This window comes from Chiloscyllium punctatum, chromosome 48, assembly GCF_047496795.1.
Source record: "Chiloscyllium punctatum isolate Juve2018m chromosome 48, sChiPun1.3, whole genome shotgun sequence".
In the NCBI taxonomy this organism is placed as follows: Eukaryota; Metazoa; Chordata; class Chondrichthyes; order Orectolobiformes; family Hemiscylliidae; genus Chiloscyllium; species Chiloscyllium punctatum.
The window spans coordinates 51,180,203-51,206,849 of NC_092786.1; the positions used below are offsets into that span (position 1 = coordinate 51,180,203).

Genomic DNA, 26,647 nt, shown 5'->3' on the forward strand with positions numbered 1-26,647 from the left:
GTTAAATCAAATCCCTTTTTTTTGGCGTCATAAAACGAGCAATGTGTTTACAGAAATCCCTCTTCCTCCGAGTTGGAGGTTTGGATTTTAATACAATCTATCCCACCAAGAAGCAGATCTCAAATGTGTGTTTTTTAAAATTGTTTTGCTCAGGGTGCAAGGGTCTCACAAAGACCCTTCACTGCAAACTCTGTTTTGTTGGGGGATGGGAGCGTGGGCAACTTAAAAAAAAGACTTTCAGAAACTTTCTACTGTTGTATAAAATCCCCGTGTGGACAGACCCTAATTACTCCCTTTTGTTTTGTAAACGCATTTCTATAGTTTGAGTTCATTTCTGCAACACACTAGCAAATATCTCCGGACAATTTTGTTACTACCTTAATTTGAAGATCCACCACCAAACTTAAATAATTTAAGGGGGTGGAAGTGACTGATAAACGCGTCTGAAGTACATTTATACTTCCATTTGATCAGCCGCCCAACGAGTTGAAATTGTCACCAATAAGACTCGTTATAAGGTACGCGATAAATATTATTACCGCCTTCCCTTGCACGTTGTCTGTCAGAATATTTCTTTTAAGGATTGTGAGAACGTCGTGTGAACTATAGGAACCTGCCTCCCACGCGGGAGTTCATAAAATAGTTTAAAAGCAGCTTCCAGACGCAGTATAAACTCTGCACTGTGTAAAATAATCTCAGTCTGCACTTGTTACTGTAACATTTGAGTGCAGATTTTTCTACAGTGTTTACGTTTCTGAAGTCTTAAGGATTTTTTGTTTCTAAATAAAATTACGGTATAAAGTATTTCACATATTTCAGTATGACTCCTGTTAACAGTCAGGGAAATTGTAAATTTTGACTAAAACAGTCTGATTCTTCCCAGCCAGAAGAGGCCTGACCTAGGAAGTGTCTGGGTAATATCAGTGATTAGGTTTGGAGATCAATGATTTTGTGTTTGTGTGTCTGTGCATATCTTACTGTGTATTGTGCCTTTTCAGTGCCTCAGTGCACCTTTCAAATTCATGAATTCATTCCCTTTTCTGATCTTCTCCACTTTCTATATAAAAAAATCTTCTCTCAGGGTTCCTTTGTGGGGGAAATCTGACTGTCTTCACAGGAGGCTTTGTAGTGTTAATTAAATGTGCCACAGAATCCAAATTGCCCATTCTTTTATTGTCAGGGGAAAGTAACAATTGATTTGCATTTTTCTATAAATATTTATTTTTAAAAGAGCAATGGTGTATTGTAGTCACTGATAGTGAGATTAGCCATTTATTTAAAGTCACAGATCTCCTTTTTTTATAGGTAAAATGTGAGATTTTTATTCAATCCATGGTAATATGTTCCTTTTTATTTGCTTGAAGTTGCGAAGGGAGAGTGCGTTGTTCATTCAGGAAGAACTGATTGCTGTTTTGAAAATGTTTTCATTTGTTGTTTTTAATGCAGAGTAGAGTGCTATAATTTGTGGGGAAATATATGTGTGTTGCGTGAGTGCTGTTTACATATCCTGATTACCATCAAAATAACACATTTGTGTCCTCACTCTATCACTGATCAGAATGTGGTTTTCTTAACTCCAAAGAGTAGCCAGAGTTAGCAGAGGGAGCTACAATTGGTCTCAGTATCCCTGTGTCTCAATCAAGGGGTGGGGGGAGTGTTGAGTGGAAATTGGCCAGGGTTCCTGCTCCACACTGCAATCCACAATTCCCGCAGCCAAGTGCAGGCATCAGGTGCAGGGATTGACATGGTAGTGAAGCTCCAATTGTTGAATAGCCTGGTAAGATCTTGGCTCATGTACATGCAGAACACCCACTTCAGTAAAACACCAGAGAGAAGTTGACTTTTCTGGAACTGAGCCTTGGCGAGAGTCTGTGCCAAGGGGAGGAGGAAGTAATCAACAAAGAATTCTTAAAATAAATTAACGCCAGTTATCTATTTCTGAAATATGACTTTCTTTCGAATCTCAACCCTAAAGGTTTCTGTACTGGGATCAAAATGATTAACCTTAAAAAGCAGCCCTTTACAAGGAAGGTAAATTTGTAATTTACTAATTTCAGAATTGTGCCCTTCCTCAGATTTGTTTCATATAAACAATAATTAGCATTAAAAAAGGAGTTATTTCAATATTGTGGCGAATGGATTTAATTTAAGGAATTAAATATGTCATTATCTCTCTCTCTCAATAAGTCAGAGACAAGAGATTATTATATGTTAAGAGGTTGGGGAGCATCAATGTCTTACTTTTGATTGGAAGATTCAGCAAGCATAGTTCTTGCCCTCAGTTAATGAAATTTGTTCATGTTTGAGTAGATGTTGAGCTATGTTCAGAGCCGTGCTTTAGGAATAGGTTCGTCCACCTGCTGTGGTGCAGAGTGATGCAGAACAGACTAGAACCCAGTTCCGTTTCTTCACTGTGCAAGCTCAGCTCGTTTCATATTTGGTGGCGAGTGGCTTTAACTGGGAAGAAGGCCAATGTCAATCATTCAGGGTCTGTTGTCCACCTTTTTACACCCAGGTCCACAGTGGGAATTGCCTGTGCATTTGGCCGTGAGGTGAGAGCAGGTTAGGCTCGACTGTAATCCTTTCATGGTCAAATATGGATTGACTACTCACTACTTCAGCAGCCCTTTGGATTAGGTGTTGCAAAGGTCCTGACACCTTTTAAAGCCCCAACTAGTGAGAATCCTCATGTGTAAGGGAGGAGTGAGACAAAATAGAGGTGGAGATGCCTTTATAAGAGCATTTTAAAATAAGTGTTCTTTACATTCCTCATTTGGAATCTCATTTTAGTATCATTTTGCGACAGGCACCATTCGCTGGCCCAGCCATTTCTCTCAGTTGACTTTTCCAATCAGCTTCTGTCGCTGAACAAAAACAGCTGGATAGACTCCAGGCATTTTTGTTTTAAAACGCTGAAAGCTGCCACTTACAAACCAGCGTTAGGAACTGTGTGTGAGACTTGTTACCGAGCAGCAGACTGGCTGCCTCAGTACGTGTCTGAAATCACTGCCCTCGGAATAATCAGGATTCCCAGAGTATGAGGCTGAGGATCGTGTGCCGATTGCAACATTGGGATGTTCCAGCTGCAAGAGAAACATTTGTGAAAAGACCCTCCCTCCTCCCCCGCACCAGTGCACTTGCCCGATTATAATGACATGGTGCCCCCCCCCCACCCAGATATTTGAGGGCGCCCTAACTGCGCAGTGAACGTTGGCTGAACATTTCACTGAGGACCAGATTGAGACCCCTGTTGCCAGCTGACTTACTCATTTGCCAGCGGCAACAACAATGATGGGGTTGACATGCTCCATCTTGCCTCTACACCCCAAATCACCCAGCCCAGTTTGCTGTTGGCGGGTGGATAGATAGAGGTGCCGAAGGCAACTTTGGAATCTCTTTGAAAACGCAAAGTAAGGATTAGTCCCGGGTGCTCACTGGAGAGTTTGGGCAGCTCCATGTGAATGGCTCATTAGAAGTACTGCAAAGGGAACTGAAAGACCTTAATGGCTAAGCAATACAATTTCCTTCCATACAAAACCTTGTAGAGCTTTCCCAAATTGTTGACATAAAGCTATTATATGCCATAACACAGATTGTCAGCTGCAGATCAGTTCTTGATAAGTCCACTTTAATCGCTTCCTAGCCGTGAACCATGCAGTGCACATACCAACTGAGGACGCCATCTCCGGATTCAGCTGACATTTATAAGTCACATATGCCTTCTGCTGTGATTTGTGATGTCGTCTGACTCCCTTGAATTAGATTTGTGTCCTAATCACCCCCCAGGTATCTCTTCATTTGAAACGTAGCTTTCAAATCAAGAGACAGAGTGGGAAGGTCACAATGGGAAAGAATCATAGGCATGATAGAGCAGAGATTGAGATCGTTCAGCCCATCCTCCCTGTGCCAGCTTTTTGACTGAGCTGTTCAATTGGTGCCACTCCTGCACTCCTTTCCTGCAACTCTGTTAAATATCTATACCCAATCTCCTTGAACATTGCTATTGAGTCTATTTTCCACCACCCTGTCAGGATGTCTGTTCCTTATCGCTGTAACTGGCTGCATACACTTCTAATTTCCTCACCTCGCCATTGTTTTTGAGCCAATTATCTGTGGTCTGTCCTACTAATGGAACCTTGCCTTCTGATTTACTCGACTCAAACCCTCCAGGATTTTAAAACATTTTTTGATGAAAGTTCAGGAAAATGGAGGAGTTGATGTTAGATGACAATGAGTTTTAAATTCCTTTAAAAGATCAGAAAGGAAAGGGAACACAGGAGGTGTAAGGCATGCCGCAATCTGGACATCCTCCAAAAAAATGTGTTTTACAGTCAGAGGGAAGAACAGTTAATATCAACTCAGGAGCAGGAAGCGCATGTAGGTCAGAAACACGGAGTCAGTAAACACAAGATGAAGAGGGGCTCGGGTGCCAAAACATTAGAAAAATGATTCTCGGGACCTTGAATTTAGGACATAATTTGTCTGTTTCAAAAGGAGCTGTGAGTTACAGTGTTTCCCTGTCCAAATCTCATTTTCGCTATATAGCATGTACAGTACTTATATATTTTAGATTAGATTAGATTCCCTACGGTGTGGAAACAGGCCCTTCTGCCCAACAAGTCCACACCGACCCTCTGAAGAGCAACTCACCGGACCCATTCCCCTACATTCACCCCTGACTAATGCACCTAACACCATGGGCAATATAGCAAGGCCAATTCACCTGACCTGCACATCTTTGGACTGTGGGAGGAAACTGAAGCACCCGGAGGAAACCCACGCAGACACGGGGAGAATGTGTAAACTCCACACAGACAGTTGCCTGAGGCAGGAATTGAACCCGGGACTCTGGCACTGTGAGGCAGCAGTGCTAACCACTGAGCCCCCGTGCCGCCCGTTATACATTGGTAACCAACATTCAATAGGCTTTCCTTTCCTACTACCACTGGGAACTGCAGCCAATATAACCAAGACTGTCAATCAGTGACTTGTTCCTTTTATTTGGTGAGATTAACCAGACTCCAATGAGGGCGAATTCGGGATGGGCACCAGACGATAGCCTTGGCAGAGACACCCAGCATCCCATGAAAGAACAAAGAAGGAAAAAGGAAAGACCGAACTTTGGCCTTGATACTTTAAGATTGGCTCTGTCCATTACTTGTGCAATGTTCATAATTCTTCCCTTCAGGCTCTTCCACCATCTTGCTAACATTAGTGTCACTATGGCCCTCCATTTTTTCAAAACAAAGATCCGTGACAGATCCGTATTTCCAATGTTATGCAGTGATACTTGGGTGAAATGTTCTCTCTACAAACCCAGCATCACCCCCTCCACCATCCCCACACAACCCCTCCCACAAACATAAGCCCCGTACTCCATGCTATCCACTCAGTACAAAAGTTGGTGGAGTTGAGGATAGCAAGGAAGGTTGTCAAAGGATACAACAGGCTATGGATCAGCTGAAGTGTTGGGCAGAGAAATATCAGATGGAGTTTACTCCATAGAAGTGTGAGATGATGCATCTTGGGAGGTTGAATGCAAGGGGAGAGTATGCAGAAGGAGCATTGATATCCGGAGGGATCTTGGGCTACAAGTCCACAGCTCCTTGAAAGTGGCATCACAAGCGGATCAGGTGGTAAAGAAGGCATGCGGCCTACTTGGCTTCATTGGTCAGTCCATTGAGTACAGGTAGTTCTCGGATACGTGCATTCCGGCAGCGCAATTTGCTTATAACATCGCTGAGAAATTAAGGAACGAGAGTTTCGAGAACGCTTCCCTCTGTTCCCAATAGTGCGATTCCATCGGTGATCGGTTGCGCGCTTTGTGCGATGTCAGCTGGCAACAGAGTGGGCTCTGGGGAGAGGGTTTCTAGAGGGAGGCGCCGGGCAGAGAACGGGCTCCTGGGGGAGGGTGCCAGGCGGAGGGCGGGTTTCTGAGGGAGGGAGCCGGGCGGAGAGCGGATTTCTGGGGGAGGTGCGGGGCAGAGAGCGGGCTCTGGGGTTGGTGCCGGGTGGAGAGCGGGTTTCTGGAAGGAGGCGCCAGGCAGAGAACGAGCTCCGGGGGGGGGGGGGGGGGGGTGCTGGGCGGAAAGCGAGTTTCTGGGGAAGGTGCTAGGTGGAGAGCGGGCTTCTCGGGGAGGCGCCGAGCGGAGAGCGGGCTCCTGGGGGAGGCGCCGGGCGGAGAGCGGGCTCCTGGGGGAGGCGCCGGGTGGAGAGCGGGCTTCTCGGGGAGGCGCCGGGCGGAGACCGGGCTTCTGGGGGAGGCGCCGGGTGGAGACCGGGCTCCTGGGGGAGGCGCCGGGCGGAGAGCAGGCTCCTGGGGAAGGTGCCGGGCGGAGACCGGGCTCCTGGGGGAGGCGCTGGGCGGAGAGCGGGCTCCTGGGGAAGGTGCCGGGTGGAGAGCAGGTGTCTGGGGGAGGTCCCGGGCGGAGAGCAGGTGTCTGGGGGAGGCGTAGGGCGGAGAGCAGGCTCCTGGGGGAGGCGCCGGGCGGAGAGCGGGCTCCTGGGGGAGGCGTAGGGCGGAGAGCGGGCTCCTGAGGGAGGCGTTGGGCGGAGACCGGGCTCCTGGGGGAGGCGTTGGGCGGAGAGCGGGCTCCTGGGGGAGGTCCCGGGCGGAGAGCAGGTGTCTGGGGGAGGTCCCGGGCGGAGAGCAGGTGTCTGGGGGAGGCGTAGGGCGGAGAGCGGGCTCCTGAGGGAGGCGTTGGGCGGAGAGCGGGCTCCTGAGGGAGGCGTTGGGCGGAGAGCGGGCTCCTGGGGGAGGCGTTGGGCGGAGAGTGGGCTCCTGGGGGAGGCGTTGGGCGGAGAGCGGGCTCCTGGGGGAGGCGCCGGGCGGAGAGCGGGCTCCTGGGGGAGGTGCCGGGCGGAGAGCGGGCTCCTGGGGGAGGTGCTGGGCGGAGAGCGGGCTCCTGGGGGAGGTGCTGGGTGGAGAGCGGGCTCCTGGGGGAGGTGCTGGGCGGAGAGCGGGCTCCTGGGGGAGGCGCCGGGCGGAGAGCGGGCTCCTGGGGGAGGTGCCGGGCGGAGAGCGGGCTCCTGGGGGAGGTGCCGGGCGGAGAGCGGGCTCCTGGGGGAGGTGCCGGGTGGAGAGCGGGCTCCTGGAGGAGGCGCCGGGCGGAGAGCAGGCTCCTGAGGGAGGCGTTGGGCGGAGAGCGGGCTCCTGGGGGAGGTGCTGGGCGGAGAGCGGGCTCCTGGGGGAGGTCCCGGGCTGAGAGCGGGCTCCTGGGGGAGGTGCTGGGCGGAGAGCGGGCTCCTGGGGGAGGTCCCGGGCTGAGAGCGGGCTCCTGGGGGAGGCGTTGGGCGGAGAGCGGGCTCCTGGGGGAGGCGTTGGGCGGAGAGCGGGCTCCTGGGGGAGGTGCTGGGCGGAGAGCGGGCTCCTGGGGGAGGCGCCGGGCTGAGAGAGGGTTTCTGAGAAAGTTTCACTACTCCTCGATTATCTTTGTTTTGAAATAATGGAGGGCCATAGTGACAGTAATGTTAGCAAGATGTACCCTGGTGGTAAAATTGCAGCTGGTGAATGTAAAAACATGGCTATAACCCTGGAAGAGAAGCCCGATATTTTGAAATGTTTTGAAGTTAAGGAGAGAATATGTGATGTAGCTCACTTAACATGAATGAGGGAGTTTACCTTCTGCACCATGGTGACCCTCTGTCTCTGCATTAATCATTATTTTTAAATGTTCTGTGTTAAATTTACTTTTGTTTTGATGATAAATATGATTTATACCTTCAGTCTGGCGGTGCTATACTTTGTGTTAAATGTTTGGGTGGTTTTTGAGCGATTGTGAGTGAAATGTTTTGCTGGTTTCCGGCTCACTCCTCTTTTCCCATAGGCCCCCTTATTTATATGAAGCGATTTTCCATTAAGCAAGATGTAGCTGGAACACAACCACACTGTTATAGGAGAACTACCTGTATAAGAGTTGCCAAGTCATGTTGCAACAGTGTAAGACTGAATATGGAGCAATTGATGGAGTTCTGGTCGCCATGCTTTTGGAAAAACGTAGAGGCTTCAGAGAGAATGCAAACAAAGTTTACCTGGATGTTGCCTGGATTGGAATGTATCAGCTATAAGGAGGGGGGCAGACAAACTTGGATTGTTTTTGCTCGAGCATCAGAGGCTGAAGGGTGACCTGAGAGAAATTTGTAAAGCATTTTACAGATAAAGAATAGAGGGGTACCAACCGTACGCAGGCAGGTGGGATTAGTTTGGAGTGACATTGTCGGCACACATGTGGTGGGCTGAAGGGCCTGTTCCTGTGCTGTATTATCTGGAGGTCACAGGCAGACACTGAGAAACGTGACTGTTCTCTAGCTCTGAAGAAGAGTGATACCAGACTGCAAAGGTTAACCTGTTTCTCTCTCGGCGGTTGCTGTCAGAGCTGCTGGGTTTCTCCCTGTTTGTGTCTGTTATTTATTTCTCATCCTCCCAATATTAGGTGTGCTATTGAAATAGTTGTGTCTGATTGGGACAGAAAGCTCAGGGATGCAGTGGCAGTCCAGGCAGAGCCTTTAGTCATTACTGCCAGGCTAGAAGTGGGTGTTCTGTGCCATCCCAGCATCATAGTGCCACTGATCATCCAAGCTTGGCTGGTATATGTACCGGGGCAAATACTGATCTGCTCAGGGTTACCTTTATAGTGGGGTTGTGGTTCAGGATGCTACAATTGACCTTGTTTAACCTGGGAGACCATGGTGTAGTGGTAATGCCCACTGACTTCAGAGGTCTAAGATCAAATCCCACCAAAGTTGAACTTAAATTCAATTAGATGTAATCTGGAATTGAAAGCTAGTGTCATGAAACTATCACTGATTGTTGTAAAAATCCGTCTGGTTCACAAGTGTCCTTTTAAGGGAAAGAAACCTGCTGTCCTTTCCCCAGTCAGGCCTGCACGTGACTCCAGACCCCCAGCGACGTGGTTGAAACCCCTCCACAAGCCTCATGGTTCAAGACCAAGCGTGGGATATGCTGCCAGTGATGCCTACATTCTGTGGAAGAACAAAGAACAATGAAACTCACGCTGGAGCTTGGAGCCAGAACAAAAAAAGCCCTAGTTGAGATCTGCCACAGTGATTCCTGTCAGGTTTCACTGCTAAACTGTGCTGCTTTTGCAGTCGAATAGCAATCCCTGACTCTCCTGGAAGGTGATCGTATCTACCGAGGAAAGTCTGGCGGGGTGCAAAATAGGGTGCAACATTGGGAAGTCAGCGTTAGCAGTGACTGAATGATTCTGTTTTTGCTTCTGTCCACAGTCAGCTGCCAGTGCCGGATTCTGAAGTGTAATTCGGAGTACCTTTCTGCGACTTCGGGATTGCACGTGGGTACCGAAGAATCAGCGGAGTTCTGCATCGCTCTGCGAGCCTACTCCCAGTGCACGCGCAAGACTGCGCGGGCCTGCCGCGGTGACCTGGCCTACCACTCAGCCGTGCACGGCATCGAGGACCTCATGAACCAGCACAACTGCTCCAAGGTGGGGCCCACCCAGACCCCCGCCCGTGCCCAGCCCACCTCCCTGGACTGCATGGTGCACTCAGACGCCCCTGAGCTCTGCAACTACGAGAAGAGCCTGCAGCGGCACGCGCCGCACCCCAACTACACGCACTGCGGCCTGTTCGGGGACCCGCATCTCCGCACATTCACTGATGACTTCCAAACCTGCAAGGTCCGCGGTGCCTGGCCGCTCATCGATAACAACTACCTTTTTGTCCAGGTGACCAATGTCGCCGTGGTCCCGGGCTCCAGCGCAACTGCCACAAGTAAGGTGAGACCACGGAGCGAGTCCATTTCCAGGACAAACCGTGTTTCGGTCACGGTCGCGCGGGAGTCAAAGCGTTGCATCTCCTATTCGTCAGGGCCAGTGCAAGATTACTGACTGTCAGAGGGAACAACAATTTATGACTGTGTGGGAAAAGAGTGCTGCTTGATTGGTCACATAGACTGCACTGGGAGTCCCTGGGGTGTGCAGATGGGGAGGGTAGTAGCTACCTCGGTGCGTTGTCTTCCTGATGCGAATGGGGAGTCACTGAGAGCTGCAGGGATCTAAATGATCACTTACTGCACTCTCTAGATTCTCCATTAATGCCACAAGTGAGCTCTGTTTTGAGTAGAACATGGAAAGTTCGCATTTCAAAGTGGTCCTCAGATCTGTCATGTGACTGCCACTGCTACATCATCATAGAGTCATAGAAATGTACAGCATAGAAACAGACCCTAGGGTCCAACCCATCCATGCCGACCAGGTATCCTAACCTAATCTCGTCCCGTTTGCCAGCACTTGGCCCATATCCCTCTAAACCCTTCATATTCATACACCCGCCCTCTAATCTACCAGATGCCTTTTAAATGTTGTCATTGTACTGGCCTCCACATGGCCATATGAACTTGCACTCTGTGTGGTAAAGATCAGTTTAATTATCCATCATTGCCAACTTGGCTGGTTGGAGGCTGAGGGCAGCACTTGAGCAGTTGCTATGGGCACTGGGCAAGGCAAGGGGAGATCTGGGTCAAGGGGAGATCTGGGTCAAGGGGAGATCTGAGTCAAATCTGCCCAACTTCTGACCCTGCGTAACTGCTTCCAGTAAAGAAAACATTTGGTTCAGATGAGAATTGTAAAAGAAAGGAGAGGAGATAGGCCTGTATTTATATAGCACCTTTCATAAGAACGTAAGAAATAGAAGGAGAAATAGGCTATTTGGCCCTTCAAACTTATTCAACAAGATCCTGACAGATCTTCCACCTGAATAACACCATCACTAAATTCCCCTTGTCCCAAAACTGGTGACTTCCATCTTAAATAAATCGAGAGATCCCTCATAGCACTTTGGACGTAGTAACTCCACAGATTTTCATCCCTCACCATTGCTACAACCAGCCAAATACAGTTTTTAATGGATTGCTGTAATATAGGGAGCTGTTTGTGCACAGGAAGCTCCCAGTAACTGCTGTGCACCAGTAACCTGATCTCCAGTTTTAAGGCTGGAAGAAGGCGAGGTATTGGCCAGGACACCAAGAAGAGCTCCTTTGCTTTGTGCTCACAGGATTGGTCCCCCAATGGGTGATGCTTCCCACAGTCGAAGACCCTGCCAGCACTGAGGCAAGTACTGACAAATGCTCATTGGTGGACCATTTTACCAATAAGTCCAAGTTATGGCTGCATTCAGTATGTTCAGGGGAAGAGTGGGAGGGTGGTATTGAAGGTGTGTTTAGTGTTGGGTTTGGATTGTGCAAAGGCAAGGGTTATTTTGGAGAACATGGTGTCTGTCCCATATCACTATCTCAGGGTGTCTCTGAACTGTGGATTATTACCTTCACAAATCCACCAGCACCTTTGCCTGAATGGGAATGTGACGGCCATCCAGCTGCTACACACTTACTGAGAGCAGCGAGTACTGTCTGAAATGGAATGGAAGTAAATGTAAGATGCAAACTGACGAAAAACCCAAAAGAGAGTCACATGAATTCATTTTAAACTTAAACTTAACTTACACCTTTTACAGAAGTGTTTTTACGATTTGAATTTGAAATAAGGGGAAGGAGTTTCATCTGTAAAGTGATAAAATACATCATTGAGAAATGATGTCCCAATCAGTTGTATCTTTGTATTTGCACTGAGTTGGTTTTGTGAGGGTGTTCCACTTTCAGAAGGTCAGCTTAAGTGAGGAATCCATGAGGGCAAAAAGTGGGTGCCGGTTCAGTATACCAGTGATCTCAGTCCTGCCCCATCCAATAATCTACTGGATTCCTCAATGGCATCTTGAGGTTCTACTGTACATAGGCCATCTGACATAGGAACAGAATTAGGTCATTTAGCCCATTGAATCTTTTCCACCGTTTGATCATAGCTGATATGTTTCTCAACCTCATTCTCCTGCCTTCTCCTTGTAATCCCTGATCCCCTCAGTAATCATTAACCTATCTCTGTCTTAATGACACTCGGTGACTTGACCTCCACAGCTCTCTGTGGCAATGAATTTCACAGATTCACCAGTCTCTGGCTGAAGAACTTCTTCCTCATCTCATTTCACTCGGTCCTGGTCTCTCCCAGTCATGCAAACATCTTCACCACGTCCACTCTCTCCAGACCCCTCTGCATTCTGTACGTTTCAATCCGATCCCCACCGCCTCGTCTTTATAATCCACCTGAGTACAGACCTTAACTGCTGCTCATATGACAAGCCTGTCACTCCCGGCATCGTGGTCACGTTGGTATGAGCTGGGGGGAATGTGTTACTACTCTGCTGCACGCGTGCCCGACTTGAGGCCCTCGAAACAACTGCTTTACCTCCAACTCCATTACACCAGCAGCCTCACAGGACGACAGTAGAAATCAATAAGCAACATCACCAAGGCACCCTTAAGAGTCAAATAAACCTTTTGACTCATGGGAGACCCCAGCTTGTGACCAACCAGAATATGGAAGGCTCATTCTGGAAAGGGTCATGCACGTGGAGTGATTTGATTGGGGGAGGGAGGGGGGTGGGCAGGTACAGGGGTGAAGTGTAGAAGGGAGTGGACACTCCTTCCCAAACACTGCCCAAAAACCACCTGCTCCATAAGATGTGAGGCTGCAGGTTGGACATTGGCTGGGTCAGCATCTCCAATCCCATCGATCGGGGGCAGGGGAGGGGGTGGAGGGGATTCAAGTAATCCTCAAAACTGAGGGACTGCACATCAAAGTTAGAGGGGTGTGCGTGTGAGGTCAGTGAGTTAGGCTGGGTGTGCGCGTGCAAGGTCAGTGTGAGTTGGGGTGGGTGTGTGTGCGAGGTCAGTGTGAGTTGGGGTGGGTGTGTGTGCGAGGTCAGTGTGAGTTGGGGAGGTGTGTGCGCGAGGTCAGTGTGAGTTGGGGTGGGTGTGTGTGCGAGGTCAGTGTGAGTTGGGGAGGTGTGTGCGCGAGGTCAGTGTGAGTTGGGGTGGGTGTGTGTGCGAGGTCAGTGTGAGTTGGGGAGGTGTGTGTGCGAGGTCAGTGTGAGTTGGGGTGGGTGTGTGTGCGAGGTCAGTGTGAGTTGGGGGTGGGTGTGTGTGCGAGGTCAGTGTGAGTTGGGGGTGGGTGTGTGTGCGAGGTCAGTGTGAGTTGGGGGTGGGTGTGTGGGTGAGGTCAGTGTGAGTTGGGGAGGTGTGTGTGCGAGGTCAGTGTGAGTTGGGGGTGGGTGTGTGTGCGAGGTCAGTGTGAGTTGGGGGTGGGTGTGTGTGCGAGGTCAGTGTGAGTTGGGGGTGGGTGTGTGTGCGAGGTCAGTGTGAGTTGGGGGTGGGTGTGTGTGCGAGGTCAGTGTGAGTTGGGGTGGGTGTGTGTGCGAGGTCAGTGTGAGTTGGGGTGGGTGTGTGTGCGAGGTCAGTGTGAGTTGGGGAGGTGTGTGTGCGAGGTCAGTGTGAGTTGGGGGTGGGTGTGTGTGCGAGGTCAGTGTGAGTTGGGGAGGTGTGTGTGTGAGGTCAGTGTGAGTTGGGGTGGGTGTGTGTGCGAGGTCAATGTGAGTTGGGGTGGGTGTGTGTGCGAGGTCAGTGTGAGTTGGGGAGGTGTGTGCGCGAGGTCAGTGTGAGTTGGGGTGGGTGTGTGTGCGAGGTCAGTGTGAGTTGGGGAGGTGTGTGCGCGAGGTCAGTGTGAGTTGGGGTGGGTGTGTGTGCGAGGTCAGTGTGAGTTGGGGAGGTGTGTGTGTGAGGTCAGTGTGAGTTGGGGTGGGTGTGTGTGCGAGGTCAGTGTGAGTTGGGGTGGGTGTGTGTGCGAGGTCAGTGTGAGTTGGGGAGGTGTATGCGCGAGGTCAGTGTGAGTTGGGTGTGTGTTTGTGAAGTTAGTGTGAGTTGGGGGGGTGGGTATGCGCACGAGGTCAGTGTGAGTTGGGGGTGAGTGTGTGTGTGAGGTCAGTGTGAGTTGGGGGTTGTGTGTGTGTGCGTGCGTGCATGTGAGGTCAGTGTGAGTTGGGGGTTGTGTGTGTGCACGAGGTCAGTGTGGTGTGTGACAATGCAACGAGTATGTTAATTGAGGATTGGTGTGCTCGGATGGTAAGTGCCCACAGGTCCTCAAGGGGAATGTTAATGGTAACGTGTAGACTGCAATAATGATTGATCTCAGGGATACTCTAAGATCATGAAAGGTGCTATACCAATGCAAGTCTTTGACTGTGTAGCCTGGGGATTCTGAAATTGAAATGGAATTGGTGTGCAATAAACTTTCTGATGCAAACCCATTTGAAAATTCCTGAAGCATTGTCAGATTTCCAAGGACATGGTCAGCACCATTTTAAAACTCTCCCCTTGTACTCCTGGTGATAACCTGGCCGGTCGTCCTACCTGATGTCAAGGTGAACTGCAGGCTCTGCCACATACTCTTCACCTTGACAACTGCATTTTTGACTTTGGTCCAAAACTGATGACACTGAGGACCCAGTGACTGAACCTGTCTGTGTTTCACGCTTGATCTATGGTTTGCAAATTGACAGCGCAGAGAATGGTTGATGTTGCATTTATGCTTTTGAAAAGCTTCAACTCATTTAGAAGTCAGCAACCTGTGAATGTAATTGAATAGATGCGAATGCATGCCTTTTCCCTTGCTTGCTGGGTGTTACTAACCAGGCAACTAATTCCAGCAATTCACCCTGGCGTGATATTTATTTTCTGCTTGGCTTCCCAGCCCTGTGTCTGAATGGGTTTCTGATTTTGGAATCTGTAAAAATGACAATTGTATAAAATGAAAATATTTTTGGCATGAAACACACTTTACTATCTCCCTGCAACCCCACTGCCCTACCCCTCTCTCTCCCCCTCCCCTCAATTAGTAATATGAGCAAGGGTAGGCAATGGCAAAGAGGTATTGTCAGTGAATAGTTCACCCACAGACGCAAGGAATGTTCTGGGGACCCGGCTTCAATCCCGCCAAGACAGATGGTGGAATTTGAATTCAATAACACTCTGGAATTAAGAGTTTAATCATAGATTCCCGACAGTGCAGATAGGGGCCAGTCAGACCATCGAGTCAGCACTGACTCCCTGAACACCATCCCACACGGACCTTATACCCAGAACCCCGCATTGAGCAAGGCCAGTTTATTTAACCTGCACATTTTTGGACTGTGGGCAGAAATGCAAACTCCACACTGACAGTTGCCCGAGGGTGGAATCGAACCCTGGTCACCGGTGCTAACCAATGAATCCATTGTCAACTGTTAGAAAACCCATCTGGTTCACTAGTGCCCTTTAGGGAAGGAAACTGCCATCCTTCCCTCTCTCTCGGTCTCTGCCTCTCCTGCTTCTCGGATGCTGCTTGACCTGCTGTGCTTTTCCAGCACCACACTCTTGACTGCTATCCTTACCTGGTGTGGCCTACATGAGACTCCAGACCCACAACAACATGGTTGACTCTTCACTGTCCTCTGGACAATTGGGGATGGCCTAGCCAGTGACACTCACATTCTCTGACTCGATGATTATAAAAATTAATGAACACCCTCCTGATCCCTGTTCAGATAGCTGGCTGAGGGTCAGGAGGAAACTAACCATGAGTCTCGGTATAGTGCACCAGTAGAGAGGAGGGAGGTAGGGATGAGGTGCAAAGCCGGACAACCTGGGTTGCACTCTGTGTGATCCACATCCACAGGAATGACCATGACCTTCCCAGCTGGTTACCGTTTCAAGAAGCCATCTTTGCTCCCTTGCTAACATCTCCATCCTGGCCTATCACAGTGTTGCAGTGAAGCTCATCGCAAACTGGAGGAACAACACCCAGATTCGGTTCCAGCCTCGGGCGACTGTCTGTGTGGAGTTTGCACATTCTCCCCGTGTCTGTGTGGGTTTCCTCTGGGTGCTCCAGTTTCTTCCCACAGTCCGAAGATGTGCAGGTCAGGTGAATTGGCCATGCTAAATTGCCCAGAGTGTTAGGTGCAATAGTCAGAAGGAAATGTGTCTGGGTGGGTTCCTCTTCAGAGGTCGGTGTGGACTTGCTGGGCCGAAGGGCCTGTTTCCACACTTGAGGGAATCTAATCTAAGCTGGTGTGGCATCCAGTGCTTTAGCCTCACTCTGCCTCCTTACGTTACCCATAAAAAGCAAGTCAGATTCACTCTCCCACCCTTCCACTGAGTCCGAGTGAATACTGCCAGAACGCTACTCGGTAATCATGAATTCCCATCTCAAAACACAGATCCAAACCCAAACATTGTGTCCTTTTTGTCTCTGTCACAGTCTTTCTTTTGTGGAGTTACAGAATTTTCCCCATCATCTATTGTCTGTTCTGCTTTCCTGGACCCTCTCCAGATTCTAATCAAGAGACATTGCTCAATTTCCCATTTTAGCTTGAGGTATAGTTTTCAAGCTGGTGCTGTACTATTTACACCGGAGAGATTTTCCCACACAGAGGCTGATAGCAAAGCTGGAGATTCAAATTCTTTTTCTGAACCTTAACTCTGCAAACTCCTCAAGCCCTCCCTGAGCCCTGACAAACAGCAGGCTTTTAAAACCCAAGCGTTTCAAGATTAAATGATTAATTTCTCAATTATCTCAATTCTGTGCATTCGCCGGTCTTGGTCAAGTGGGACCTTAATGCGTTTTTCTCAATAACAGATAAATTGCAAAGAGAAAGCCTGTTAGGCAACACTGCCACCTAGTGCTCAAAGGCATGATTAAAAATCAAGTACTACTTTGATGTTCAACTCGTTTAAGGATCACAGTGTTTTCTTTTTCAACCTGAATTCTTAATCTTTTGAAAGAAATTTGGCAATTTAAAGTGAAGTAATATTTAATAACATTTCTGGAAAAGGTGCAGAAGATGACAGATTTTTTTGCCTTCGACCGACTGTTAGAATTCATAACAATTTCACACAGCTAGTACGTTCATCAGCAAAATCTCCATTACCTGAAATGTTCATTCAACCAACAAGTGACAACAATAGGTTTCCCCACTCTGGGAGCTGACCATTTGGTCATCTCTGTCTCTCTGTGCGTTTCTTTGTTTGTCTCTCTCATCTCTTTTCCCATGATGTAGAGGTGCTGGTGTTGGACTGGGTGGACAAAGTTAAAAATTGTACAACACCAGATTATAGTCCAACAAGTTTATTTGGAAGCGCTAGCTTTCGGAGCACTGCTCCTTCAGGTCGCTGTGGAGCAGGGCCATAAGACACAATCACCTGATGAAGGAGCAGCACTCTGAAAGCTAGTGTTTCCAATTAAACCTATTGGATTATAACCTGGTGTGGTGCGATTTTAGCATTTCTCTTCTTGGTCTCTATATCTTCTCTATTGCTCCTTTCTCTCTCTCTCTCTCTCTCTCTCTCTGCGTACCTCTCTGCTTCTCTCTCCCTCTGTCTCCCTCTCCCTGCACGGCCTCTCTGTCTCCCTCTCATAGTTTCATAGTAATAAGAGCAGGAGTAGGCCATTTGGCCCATCGAGCCTGCTCCACCATTCTTAAAGATCATGGCTGATCTATCCATTGTCCTAGTTCCTCCTACCTGCATTATCCCCATAAACCTTCATTCCCCTACCCCGCAAAAACCTGGGTCTTGAATAAATTTAATGAAGCTGCCTCTACTTCTTCCTGGAGCAGAGAATTCCACAGCTTCCACTTTTCCATGGGAAAAGCAGTTCCTCCTGAGCTCTGTCCTAAATCAACTCCCCCCTAATCTTGAGACCATGTTCCCTTGTCCTAGTCTCATCTACCAGCAGAAACGATTTGCCTGCCTCTGTCTTATCTATCCCTTTTGTAATTTCTATGCTTTTATAAGATTCTCTCTCATTCTTCTAAATTCTAGCAAGTATAGTCCAAAGCAGCTCAATCTCTCCTCACAGGGAAACCCCCTCATCTTCGGAATCAACCTGGTGACCCTCCTCTGCACCGCCTCCAGAGTCAGCGTATCCTTCCTCAAGTACGGAGTCCAGAACGGCTCACAATACTCCAGATGCCACCTTGCCAACACCTTGTACAATTACAGCAGAACCTCTCTGCTCTTAAGTTCATCTGGATACATCACATCATCCTCCGCCATTTCTGCCACATACAAACAGACCCCACCACCAGTGATATATTTCCCTCCCCACCCTTATTTGCATTCCATAAAGACCATTCCCTCCGCGACTCCCTTGTTAGGTCCACACACCCCCCCCACCAACCCACCCTCCCCTCCCGGCACCTTTCCCTGCCATCGCAAGAATGCAAAACCTGTGCCCACACCTCTCCTGTTACCTCTGTCCGTGACCCCAAAGGAGCCTTTTAGTCAGAGATTTACCTGCACTTCCACACACCTCATTTACTGTATCCATTGCTCCCGATGTGGTTTCCTCTACATTGGGGAGACAGGATGTCGACTTGTAGAGCACTTCAGGGAACATCTCTGGGACACATTCATGAAGCAACCCCACTGCCCTGTGGCCGAACACTTTAACGATCCCCTCCCACTCCCTCAAGGTCCTGCAAGTCCTGGACCGCCTCCATCGCCAAACTCTTGCCACTCCACCTTTTGAGGAAGAATGCCTCATCTTGCAGCCCCAACCATATAAGATCAACGTGGATCTCATCAGTTTCCTCACTTCCCTTCCCCCCAACCTTACCCCAGATCCAACCTTCCAACACAGCACCGCCCTCTTGACCCATTCATCTTCCTTCCCATCAATCCATTCCACTCTCCTCTCTGACCTATCACCATCATACCCCTCCCATCTACTTATCCCATTCCCAGCTACCTTCCCCCCAGTCCCACACCCCTCCCACTTATCTCTCAGCTTCCCCCCCCCCCCCCCCCCCCTCCTCCCGCCAACCTCCCCCTCCCCTCCCTGGCCCACACGCCTAATTTCTGATGAAGGGCTTATGCCTGAAATGTCGACTCTCCTGCTCTTTGGATGCTGCCTGACCTGCTGTGTTTTTCCAGCACCACATTCTTGACTCTGATCTCCAGCATTTGCAGTCCTCACTTTCTCCTCCTTAACTTCAATCCCTCTAACAATGAAAACCAATATTCTATTTATCTTCCTGATTACCTGTTGCACCTGCAAATCAACTCTAAGCGATTCTTGGACAAGCTAAGTCCCTCTACACACCAGCACACTGTAATCACTGTCTTTCTCTGTGTGTCTCGCACTGTCTCCCATTCTCTCAATCAGACCTTGCTGATGGTCTTTTAATGATCCTAGCCACAACCAGCACTTCCATGTAACCAGAAACCCTGACTCTAATTGTGTGCCAGATACTGGGCAGTTTATTGTATTTGGGATTTTATATTACTGGCCATTATACCACAGAAATTGGCTTCTATTTGAAGATAGGCTCAGTGCAGCACCTGGTAACCTGGGTTTCGGTGATATATTCAGACTAACCAATTGGTCAAGAATAGTTTTGAAGTGAATCTTTTATCAAGCTGGACATGTATTTATGGTGCTACCTATTACAAGTGTATGCCTTCTAAACTCAAACACTGCAACATTTCAATAAATTTCTCATTATATCTGTTCAACCTCCATTATAAGTAAACATAATTAATGGAAAATTAACCAGATGGTCAGAAAGTGAGGTTCCAGACTCAAAGCTGATGGCTCAGTGGTTAGCATTGTGGCCTCACAATACCAGGGACCCGGGTTCGATTCCCACCTCAGCCGACTGTCTGCGTGGAGTTTGCACATTATCTGCATGGGTTTCCTCCCATAATCCAAAGATGTGTAGGTCAGGTGAATTGGCCATGTTGAATTGCCCATAGTGTTAGGTGCATTAGTCAGGGTTAAATATGGGGACTGGGTCTGGGTGAGTTACTGTTCGGAGGGTCGGTGTGGACATGTTGGGCTGAAGGGCCTGTTTCCACCCTTTAGGGAATCTAATCTAATCTAGTCAGTGTTTACACTGAGAGCTGTTTCAACCTCTTCATTGATATCTTCCCATACATTGTGGGAAAATATCATGTGGTCTCCATAGACATTGAGTGAAAAGGATTATTTTAATGTTGCATTGTTGAGATTTTCTAAGTAACAGTTACTACAAATGCAATCACTACAAATGTGGGAGCCAGTCTCCATCCTCATGGTCACATAAACAGCAACAGAGTAGAAAGTGAGGTTTACTCTAACTATACAAGGCATTGGTGAAGCAACACCTGAACTATTGTGTGCAGTTTTGGTCTCCTTATCTGAGGAAGGATGCTCTTTCTCTCTCTCTCTCTCTCTCTTGAGTGCAGCGAAGGTTTACCAGACTGATTCCTGGGATGGCAGGACTGATGTGGGAGGGGAGATTGACTCAGTGAGGACTTTAGTCCCTGGAGTTTAGAGGAATGAGTGGGGGGGGGGAATTTCATAGAAAAGCATAAAATTCAAACAGAACGAGACAGGTTAGATGCAGGAAGGATGTTCCTGACGATGCGAGTGTCCAGAGCCAAGGGTCATAGTTTAAGGATAAGAGGTCAACTTTTTTGGATTGAGATGGGAAACGTCTTCACCCAGAGGAGTGAGCCGGTCAAATTCACCCCCAGGAAAGTGGTTGAGGCCAGAACACTGTGTTATCAAAGATACAGCTCCTGTGGTTAAAGGGATCAAAGGATATGGAGGGAGGGGTGTGTGTGGCAGGATTAGAGTATTGAGCTTGATGATCCATAATACATTGAATGGCAGAACAGGCTCAAGGGGTCGAATGGCCTCCTCCCCCTATCTCCGATGTTTTTATGAGGCAGTCTGGTGATGAACAGGAGGAATATTGACCAGGACAGAATGCTATTTGAATAACTCTCCCAGACTCTGTAGCACTAACCAGGATTGAGTTTGCTCACTCGGCTGTAGGACCCTTGTTTGAGCTCTTTCAGCACTTCATGACCATAGCAGGGGGTGTGTGTGCTCCACCCCTGAGTCTGTGGTGCTACTGATGCAACGTTACCAGTAGATTTTGATAAACTTTCTGGGTATCGGGAAATCTGCGATTAATGGGCGGTCTGCACTGAGGTTTCCTGAAGTGGTTGGATTTTTATAATAATCCAGGTGCCTTGCAGTAATGGGGTCAGATTTGTTGAATTGAATTTGTGACTTACTGTGAAACTGGACAGCCGTCAGTCCCTGCTGAGTTTCCCAGCAATTTCTGATTATGAAGGGAAGGCGATGGTCTAGTGGCCTCATCACTGGACTGTTCATCCAGATAACATTCTGGGAATCTGAGTTCAAATCCTACCATGGCAGATGATGGAATTTGAATTCAATTTCATAAAAACTGGAATTAAGAGTCTAATGATGACTATGAATCCATTGTCGGTTGTGGGAAAAACCCACCTGGTTCACTAACGTGCTTTAGGGAAGGAAACTGCCATCCTTACCTGGTCTGGCCTACATGTGACTCCAGACTCCTAGCAATGTGGTTGAATTTTAACTGCCCTCTGGGCAATTAGGGATGGACAATAAATGCTGGCCTAGTCAGTAATGCCCTCATCCTGGTGAATGAATTGAGAGAAAAAGAAATTTCAGCATCTGCAGATCTTTGGGTTTGCTTTGTTCTGTTTAGCGTGTCACTGTGTTGAGTTGGGATGGGACACTGATTGGTGTTTTTGTTTTCTGTCACTTCAGCTCACGGTCATTTTCAAGAACTTCCAGGAGTGTGTTGATCAGAAGGTGTACCAAGCAGAGACCGATGACCTCCCAGCGGCCTTCGTCGATGGCTCGAGAAATGGCGGCGAGAAACATGGCGCCAACAGCCTGAGGGTGCTGGAGAGAGTGGCCGGGCAGCACATCGAGATCCACGCCAAGTACATCGGGACCACCATCGTGGTGCGGCAGCTAGGCCGCTACCTGACCTTTGCCGTCCGGCTGCCCGAGGAGGTGGCCAATTCCTTTGAGGACAACCAGGGCCTGCAGCTGTGCCTGAAGGGCTGCCCCACCAACGAGCGAATGGACTGGAGGCTCCCTCAGCCACGGAAGGGAGGGTCCGCGGCCCCCCACAGCGCCTTCACCCGTGAAGCGGCCACCGCTAAGTGCAGGGAGCGGCTGCCCGTGGACGACCTGTACTTCCGATCGTGCGTGTTTGACCTCCTGACCACGGGCGACGTTAACTTCACACTTGCGGCGTACTACGCCTTCGAAGATGTGAAGAACTTGCACTCGAATAAAGACAAGCTACACATATACCAGAGGACAGCTGACCACTCGGAGGGCAACTCTGCCCCTGGGAGACACTGTCTCCAGACTCTTCCCATCGCCCACTTCCTGCTAATCTGCTCCCTTTGGTGTTTCCTGGCACACCTATAGCCATGCTGATGGGTGACTTTTATCAAGCAGCTGGTTTTGATCTGAATTGTTTTCGCTTTGAACCGCCGGTGACTACCTATCTTGTACCTCGTTTTTGCGCTCGTCCGTAAATTATTTCTGGTCTCCCCACCCCCCCCCCCCAGCCCCAGCACCTGCAGACACATTGATTTCTTCTCCTGCGCTGCCAGCTGTTAGGCGGAGATCACCAGTGTCATTCCCCACCCTGTCGGTGTTTGTGGTTGTGTGTTTGTGGCGTTTGTAGGGGATTTGCAGGCGTGCGATGTCCATCTGAACCAGGTGCCTGGCTGCACATCTCCGTCACTTCCCTGTGACTGCCCCTCCCCCGACCTTCGGCGAAAAGAGGACCACCCATCTGAATCTCAGTACACAATTTCAACCCCCTTTCAAAACACCTTTCAAAATCTAACCCTAACCCCAACCCCTTGACAGGGGAAGCGTCGGCAAATGGTGAAAATTCTCACTTGGTGAGGAATATTGGATCCGGGTAAAGCTTGTGGAGTTCCAGTCTCCTGGTTGCCAGGATCTGTGCTTTCACAGGGCACGTTCCTCCTGCTACTTGGGGCCTTCCACTGATTCGACCTTCCCTTTGAGGCTGGTGAGTGTTGACAGGCTATTACTACACCGGGCATCACAATGGTTTAGCACCAGGCTCAGTCCCCTTGAGCTACAGAGTGGCACTATACATTAGGGCTTCACCTTCATGGACAAAGTAAATGTGCTGTAAGCCTGAGTACAATGCACTGGCACTTTGTGGACCCCCCCCCCCCATCTTCCCAGCTAACCAGAAGCGTAGTGTCGTTTGATTTGCCTTCTCGATGGGTACTGTGACGTGGAGTTTCATGCCCATTTGTGCCTATTACTCTGGCACCTGATGCCCTGTGTCCGGCTGGCTTTGGTTCAGCACAGCTGTGAGCCTTTGTGTCGAAGATTGGAACTCGCGCACTGCGGGTCATTGACCAGCTGCTGGCTCCAGCTGCACAGCTTGAGATTAAAGATGGCGGAACAGACACACTGATGGCTGGGAGTCCTCACGCATTTTACCCAGCAGTCCACCACGAGCTGCCCCCTTCCTCCAGGATCAACCAGGATGAGAGACCGTCACCGGCTACACTGGATCTGACCCGGTAACCTAGACAACTGGAGTGTCCTTCCAGCTCTTCCCATGTTGGCTTGTGGGTCAGAGGCAGTGAAGGGGCTTAAATAACACACACGTGCGCGGTCCTGTCCATTCACCATCATCCATTGTCCCCACACCCCTTCAGTGAGCTGTTTTTACCTGTTAACCTTCTACTGTTCAAGCATGTCCCTTGGCCATGGTGTGAAAGGAGATGCATGTGACAGGAAGAGAAAGCTTGCGTGGTACTGAGGAGGCAGCTCCCCTGAGGGCTCCAGTGATGAATGCCCTGCCAGGTGGGTTAGTGAGCCGGATAGACACAGGTTGACTTCGCAGTCTGGCTGGAGGGAGCTGTATTGTTGGGGGCAGAGTTGATCTCCTTGGGACGAGGAAGGAGGTGATCAAGCCAAAGTTGCTGCGTTAGCCCCTTTCTGTGGAGAAATGTCTGTCTGAGTGAATACAGCAGCATAACGGGGTGGAGGCTGCTATCAGACCCGGCTGATGGGCCTGTGATTAGATTAATTTTCCAACTCAGAGGGATGTGAGCTGACCCTTAAAGACACATGTCTGAGGCAATCAACAGTTTAAGATAGAAAGTAGATTTTATAGCTATGTATAATAGTAAATTACACAGTTTATGTAAAACATTCACTTTATTATTTATATTGAGGACTACATTCTGGGGCACTGTAACAGTAACAATTAAAAAAAAAGTCATGGGGGTGGGGCAAACAAGGGAGGGAGCTGAATCAGTATCGAGTCTGCGGAAGAGAAGGCACACTCCCAACACCAGCAGTGCCCACCTCGATCTCTTAAAAACCTCAAGGGTGCTGGTAGACACCGGATGTTCCCTCTTCTAAGGTTACCTGGGCATAAATGTAGCTGTGGAAGAAGGGCAGGCAGTCAGGAACTACCCCATACCTCATCCCTTTCATGGGCCACTCCCTGAGCCCTATTGGTAATCATTTCAGGCTGGTCAATGATGAGGTCACACACACACACATAAGGCTACAGTCTCCAACTATTTGATTGAAGGTTTAAAAAAAACACAAGCCACTGCTTGAACACCTTCCTCCATCCATTGGTTTATAAGATCCAGTGGGTATATATTGCCACGATCTTGCTGCAGCCGTTGTTTCCGCTGAATGAGAACTCGGTGGTCGATATCTACAGAGCATGGCTTCTCTGTGTGTCTTTCTCACCAACCACCCCCCCCCTCCCCCCCACCACCCTCCCCCTACCTCAGAAATGGGAGAGGCTGAAGAGATTCTTCCTACAGCATCAGAATAGCATTGGAGTTAAAACCAGGTGGAAGAAATAGTGTTTGGAAACGAGATTGCTAACCACAGGCTTGGACTCAGTAGCAGTATTGCCCCTCTCTTAAATTGCTGAAGAGTTTTGTCCTGGCCTTGCATACTTTTGCTTTCTTGAGTCAAGATCCCTGCCCTTTCCCGTTTGCCATTTTAACTTGGTCGCTTGTCTTGTGCAACCTTCACCCTGTGGGTCTGGAGATCTCCGAAGAGCCCGTGCAGTTTCCTTGCCGGCGTTGATTCCCCTTCTAAGCTGAGGATGGACTCTGAGTGTAAGCAGGTTACTTTTCTTGCATCTCAATCGTGTGCCCACTTGCCCTCCCTCCCTGACTCCCAGCAGCACAGCCGGAGCACAGAGCAGCAGGTGATGAGCAGGAGCAGGAATCCTGCCTGTACCGTTTATCTGTTGCTCTCAGAGCAGTGTTGCAACCCCTTGTTTCCACTTCAGGAGAGAGGAGAGCTAATTGCATCTGCTTTATTGATGTGTAAATTTACAGGTCAGTTCAGAAAAGAGATATTTATATATAAAAATGAGAAACAGAACAAAACAACATTTGCAAGTTCAAAGAACAGCAGGCTCCAAGACACAGTGACAACGATTCAACACAGTAATTACCCAGATATTGATGACAATGATCCCTGCCCCATGGCCTGAAGGCACTTTATCTCAATGACAGCCATCTGTACTGTGTGACTGTGGAGCTCATTGCATGGCATGGTGTTGCTGTGACAGTGTAAATACAGTGTTGTATATTGTTGGGTGTAATTTATCTTTGTTGAGATAATATATAGAGACCCATGGTGAACATTTGTGACTGTACATATGGAGTAATGTAATATTTCGTTTAATATTAATGTCTGAAGTTTTAACCCCAGCAGCTATGTTTACTTGTTAATGTGCTTTGATTGTGTTAGGTTGACAGATAAAGGAGGACTTGTGAAAGCAGACCCTTTAAGATTTCTTTCGAATGGAAGGGGCCTCGTTGGCATCATTCTCACGTTGGTGTGCAGCGGTCCCGACGTCACCAAGTACTGTTCTTGTTTCCAGAGTTGAACATGACCCAGGAGCTTTCTCTGCCCACCCCAATAACCCACCTCATCCTTTCTCCCTCGCTTGTCCTGTCTGCCGATGGAGCCCCTTTCAAGAGATTTTTAGGAATGGCACTTTATCTCGGTTACAATGTGACGTGGTTCTGCTTTGTTTGATTGGTTGAGACGGTAGGACAGGAGGTATCGCTGTCCCCAGGGAGCAGGAGGCACAACAGTGCGGTGTTTCCACAGTCAAATAGCTTTTATTAGGAAAATGAAAAGAATGACTCTATTCTTTCCATATGTAGAAATTTTCAGCAAGATCTCTCCTTGTGTACATAATGTAAATTATTTATTATTGAAAAAACTTTGAGTAAAATTTTTGAGTAACAATTTCAACAATTCAGCATTTGGCTGTGTGGTTTTTGTGCTCATCCGGTCCAGCAATTTCGGTGCAGAGTGGTTGAATGCTTTTTACATTCTTTCAATATCACGCGTACTCAGCTCAGGTACTTTGTAGTTCAAATGTAGCATCAAGCCCTCTGTACAATGCTCCATCAAACACTACCCATTGGAATACAGACCAGTTTACCTTCAGAGTAAATCCCATCAGCCTTGATTTTATCAAATGACAAGAGTAGGCTTGAGGAACCATTTAGGCCTATTCCTGCTTCCAATTTTTACGTGGAGTAGCAAAGCTCCCTCAGCACAGTGCAAGTTCACGCTACTGTACTCCGATAACATTTCTCAGATCTCACAGCAGCTCGACTTTCCAATGGCCGCACTGAAGGATTACAAATTGGGGGTAGTTTTGTTCAGTGTTGTCTCAGTAACTGGTTGGGTAGAGTCCAGTCTAGCTGAGCAATTTTTGTTCTCAAACTACCTGCAAGCATGGGGGGAGAGAGCTGGCATCTCCAGTTCCCAACACTGGCCCGTCCACCTCCCACACCCGATGCAGAGAGCCAGATTGGTTTTAATGATGAGGATTAAGGCCCTTCGGT

The 26,647-nt window shown here is 48.7% G+C and overlaps 1 protein-coding gene across 2 annotated transcripts in view; it reads left to right on the plus strand.

Moving 5' to 3' along the window:
• The window catches only part of rgma (repulsive guidance molecule BMP co-receptor a), a 39,993-nt gene extending 13,945 nt beyond the window's left edge, over positions 1-26,048 (plus strand). For both annotated transcript variants that reach the window (XM_072565201.1, XM_072565202.1), the window contains 2 exons: positions 9,247-9,755; positions 21,495-26,048. In XM_072565201.1, coding sequence (XP_072421302.1) covers positions 9,247-9,755; positions 21,495-22,172 — 1,187 coding nt within the window. In that variant the 3' untranslated portion in view covers positions 22,173-26,048. The remainder of the gene's footprint in view (positions 1-9,246; positions 9,756-21,494) is intronic.
• Positions 26,049-26,647: the final 599 nt, after the last annotated feature.